Genomic DNA, 4545 nt, shown 5'->3' with positions numbered 1-4545 from the left:
CAGGAAGGTATGATGGCACAGCTATCAACTCAGCTCCATGGAGGCTGAAGCAGGAAGATGAGAGTTCAAGGTCAGCCTAGGCTAAAAGGGAGGCTGAACAAAAAAAAAAAAAAAAAAAAAAAAAACTGAAAAGTGACACACTTCTCATGTCTCTGTGTTCTTTTCTTGTCAGTAAATCCAGAACCCTGCCTGAAGCAGGGCCACAATCAAACTGGAGAGAGCAGGAAGTTCCCAAACAAAACAGAAAAATGAACTTTGGGGGTTAGTAGAAGATCAAGAAGGGCGGGCGGGCAGCTACCAGCTTCTCCTTCGGACCCCGAAACAGCCTCAGGAAGAGGTGAGAACAAGAGAGAAGACTTCTCAAGCCTACAAGAGGAAGTGGACCCGAGAGACATGCACAGGTCAGAAAACAAGGGCCTGCATGCAGCTCGGGGCACAGGAAACAGGAGGCAGAGCCTCAGGCCAGCGTGGGTGGGGTCAGCCAGAGCAGCTTTTAGGGTGGAGCAACTGGGACTTCCAGCAGATCCTTTCTGTTGGTTCTGAGGCAGCAGCTTGACTGGGCCTGAGGTACAGGACCCATGTCTTGACCAGAAACCTCAGCTATGTCCTGGCAGCCCCAGACTGTGCCAGGCTGCTAGCCATAGCCAGGTCTGGAGACATGCACACAAGCCCTGTGCAAAGACCTAACCAAAGAACCTTAATAGCGGCACTCTGGAGGCAAAGGCAGGCAGAACTCTGTGAGTTCAAGGCCAGCCTGAGCTACATCATGAGACCCTGCCTCAAAACTAGCAAATGAGCATACCCTGTACTAGGGTCAGGGGTAGCTTGGTCCTAGAATCTACTACTATTTCCCGAACCCTTCAAACAATGATGGTCTATACAGAGAAGAATGTCTTGGGAGGTGGGGCTACAGAAGGAACTGACTTACCCCAGGGTAGGTGGAGTTCAGAACTTGCAGGGAGACAGGGAGGAAGATGCATCAAGGGAGGAGTTTAGACCAAGTTGGCACTGGGGGAGTGCTTTGTCTATTGGCTCTGGCTTGTCACCTCACTCTGCACAGGTCTCTTTGGAAGTCGGAGGAAGACAGATATTCAGAGAAGCTACTCTGGGCAAGGGATTGGAATCCCTTGAACTCGCAGGGCAAGAAGGGCCATTTTCTCAAACAGCAACTTCTGGACTGTGGCTGGGGCCTTCGCAAAGAGCGCCCTAACTGCTAAGCACCCCTCCCTCCGGGGTGTGCCCTGCCCCTCCCTTAGTCACCCCAAGGAGAGAGAGGAAAAGGGAAGAAAGGAAGAGGTACTGACTACAGAAGGAAAGGGAAGCAGAGGAGGAGAGAAGCCACGTAGAAGTTGGTGACGGAGAAGACCAGAGAGGGCAAACCAAGGACAAATCTAGGACCGGGGGAGATCCAAGAAAGGGCAGGCTGAGCATCCCAACGGGCGGGCGCCCCCAGCACAGGACCCAGGGGCGGGGAGCCAAGGGGGCGGGCCGGCCATGTCCCACGGGACCTACTATGAGTGTGAGCCTCGGGGTGGCCAGCAGCCACTTGAGTTCTCAGGGGGTCGAGCTGGGCCTGGGGAGCTGGGGGACATGTGTGAGCATGAGGCCTCCATCGACCTCTCCGCCTACATCGAGTCTGGGGAAGAACAGCTACTTTCTGACCTCTTTGCCATGAAGCCAACGCCTGAAGCCCGAAGCCTTAAGGGCCCAGGAGCCCCCTCGTTTCCTCACTACCTGCCGGCTGACCCTCGGCCATTCGCCTATCCCTCACACACATTTGGCCCAGATAGGAAGGCTTTGGGGCCTGGCATCTACAGCAACCCAGGGAGCTACGACCCCAGGGCTGTGGCGGTGAAGGAAGAGCCTCGTGGGCCAGAGGGCAACCGAGGCACCAGCCGAGGCAGCTACAATCCCCTGCAGTACCAAGTGGCACACTGCGGGCAGACAGCCGTGCACCTCCCCCCGACCCTGGCAGCACCTGGCCAGCCCTTGCGTGTCCTCAAGGTAAGACCAAGGTAGCTCTCCCCGCTTCTTCCCCCCAGGGTGGAGCAAGGTGGGTGGTTGAGGGAATCTGATCACTGGGCTTCCCTAACAAGTCTATGTTTGGTGCTCCTCTGTGAACATGACCTACCCCAAGGTCCTGTTTCCCAACTCTGTGAATTTATTTCTTAGAACTCGGCTGTGTCCTGAAGACACTTGTAATAGCTGCTCTGCCCTGATCTCAGGCAGGACCAGGTTTCCTGCTGTGCACTATACCTCTTGCTTCTCTGCTGCCTGCTTCCGGATGAGGAAATACGGCTGACTAGAATTTTAGAACGGGAGACTTATTACAGACAAACCAAAGGAAAGGGAATAATGAGAGCATGAAATTAAGCTTTGGTCTCAGACCAAGGACCATAATATGTATCTGGGTTACGGTCCTTCACAGAGACAGGGAGATGGATGCCTGGGAGATCGGAGCTCCCTGGGAGTCCTGTATCCCTTTGAGGCCTCACATATGCTCTCCCTGCTGGGTTTCCTGCTTAGCCTTCACTCTGCCTCCCGATGGACCCTCACCTCTCTGTCCCCCTTACCCTCCAGGCCCCTGTGGCTGCTGCTGCCCCTCCCTGCAGCCCCCTTCTCAAGGCACCCTCCCCTGCTGGCACCTCACACAAGGGCAAGAAGGCAGTGAACAAAGATAGCCTGGAGTACCGACTGCGACGTGAACGGAACAACATCGCGGTGCGCAAGAGCCGGGACAAGGCCAAGAGGCGCATTATGGAGACACAGCAGAAGGTCCTGGAGTACATGGCTGAAAACGAGCGTCTGCGCAACCGCGTGGACCAGCTCACCCAGGAGCTAGACACTCTGCGCAACCTCTTCCGCCAGATCCCTGAGGCTGCCAGCCTCATCAAGGGTGTCGGGGGCTGCAGCTGAGCCTGCCTGGCAGACTGTGGGCACTAGACCCTAATGGCCCCACCCACCCTTCTAGGTCCCCAGAGTCCTGAACAGGCCAAGCCTGAGACAGAGATCATGGACAATGGCAGCCAGTAACTGGGAAGGTCGGGACCAAATGATTCTATGGCTGAATAAACTGCACTGTGACTTGATGCTGAAGCTGTTCACTGGGTCTTGGGCCTGGGCCTGGTGGGAGGGGATAGCCATGGAAGACCCCAAGGGCAGGGAATACATGTGGCTAGTCCACATAGTCTCGACTCCATGTCCAAATGAATGCCTAGAAATACTAACATGCCACCCACGGCTGGCTCTGTCCATCACACCCTCCAGCCTGTCCCTCTGCTTCTCTGTCACTTCACCTCCATGTCCACCCACCTACCCACTTGGTCCTTTGTACATTGAGTGCATGCTTGCTACCACCACAGTGCATGCCAGTGTCTGTATTCTGCCCTGATAGAATCCTGGGGATCTGATGACCCCAGTGCCACACAGCTCCAGTGCCAGCCCCACTGGCCTAGGGCCTGCTCTCTGACTTTAGGCCTCGGAGCTCATTTCCCAGGTGACCAGGAGAAAGCTTTCTGATGGCTCTGCCATATTTATGGTCCCTTGGCTCTTGATCCAGCATTCTGCCTCTTGTCTTGTTCTACATCCTCACTCCCATCTTTATCCTTCATCCCCCCAGGCCACTGGAGAAGGTAAGCCCAGGAGAAACCAGTTAGAATCTGGTGTGTATGTGAGAACCCTGACCCCAAGGAAGCCAATGACAAGTCAGTCTGTGCCTGCGACTCCCCCCCACCCCCGCCCCACTCCAGGTGGTTTCTTTCCCATAGAACTGCGGCCCAGAAAGCAAAACCGTACAGTAGTGGAGGGCATCAGCTTGCTGTCTCTCCCCCTCTCCCTTCCCTGCCTCGGTTTCCTCATCGGCACAGGAGGAATATGAGTGCCTAGCCCGCACTGTTACTTTCACAGAAAAATGGAGTTTGACATGTGGTGGGCGTGAGTGTTTGTTCCAGCTCTATTTTGCTAAATGCAAAAAGACATCCGTTATCTAGACTTCTCATTCTACAGGTGAGGAGCCTGGAGCCTGTGAGAGGGAGAGGGAGAGAGGGAGAGGGGGAGAGAGGAGACCACTAGAATCACACAACTATTTAGAGGCAGAATCAAAATTAGCCCCATGAAATCACAGATCTCAAGAGGTCCTAGGAAAGACCTCAAGAGATCATCTGGGCCAGCTTTGCCCTCAGACAAGTGAGATAGTGGGAGCCACATCTTGTAGATAAAGCAGGGAGGGCCAAAGTGGATAAGCGCTCGCTCAGTCCCTCACTGCCTCAGTACTATACCTTTCTTCTACTCTCGAGGCCACAGCAAAAACCAGCACAGATGTGGTCCATGAGCCACGGTCGGTCGAGGAATAATTCAGGGCTGGGTTGGGACTGAGTTAGCAGAGTCTACAAGATCCTAGGCCCCAGCATTAGCACCACGGAACAACACTGTGAATTGCCCCCACAATGTTAGAGACTGGACAGGATAAGAGCAACTCTGTGTGTGTGTGTGTGTGTGTGTGTGTGTGTGTGTGTGTCTGTGTCTCTGTGTGTGTCTCTGTGTGTG

At 54.6% G+C, this 4545-nt stretch overlaps 1 protein-coding gene across 1 annotated transcript; it reads left to right on the top strand.

Annotated features, from left to right (window-relative positions):
* The first annotated feature begins 1278 nt into the window (after positions 1 to 1278).
* Cebpe (CCAAT enhancer binding protein epsilon) lies at positions 1279 to 3092 on the top strand. Its single transcript, XM_021182612.1, has 2 exons — positions 1279 to 2004; positions 2581 to 3092. Exons 1-2 carry the CDS (start codon positions 1495 to 1497, stop codon positions 2914 to 2916), a joined length of 846 nt encoding a protein of 281 aa, XP_021038271.1. The 5' UTR covers positions 1279 to 1494; the 3' UTR covers positions 2917 to 3092.
* The last annotated feature ends 1453 nt before the right edge of the window (positions 3093 to 4545 follow it).

This window comes from Mus caroli, chromosome 14, assembly GCF_900094665.2.
Source record: "Mus caroli chromosome 14, CAROLI_EIJ_v1.1, whole genome shotgun sequence".
NCBI classification, from domain to species: Eukaryota; Metazoa; Chordata; class Mammalia; order Rodentia; family Muridae; genus Mus; species Mus caroli.
Note: the sequence above shows the minus strand (reverse complement) of the source record. Positions and strands in the feature narration are given on the sequence as shown.

Bases quoted from the DNA above. Each gene is read 5' to 3' on its own strand.
- Cebpe (XM_021182612.1), top strand. From the start codon at position 1,495: ATGTCCCACGGGACCTACTATGAGTGTGAGCCTCGGGGTGGCCAGCAG. The intron at 2,005-2,580 runs GTAAGACCAAGG...CTTACCCTCCAG, and splicing joins AGCCCTTGCGTGTCCTCAAG to GCCCCTGTGGCTGCTGCTGC.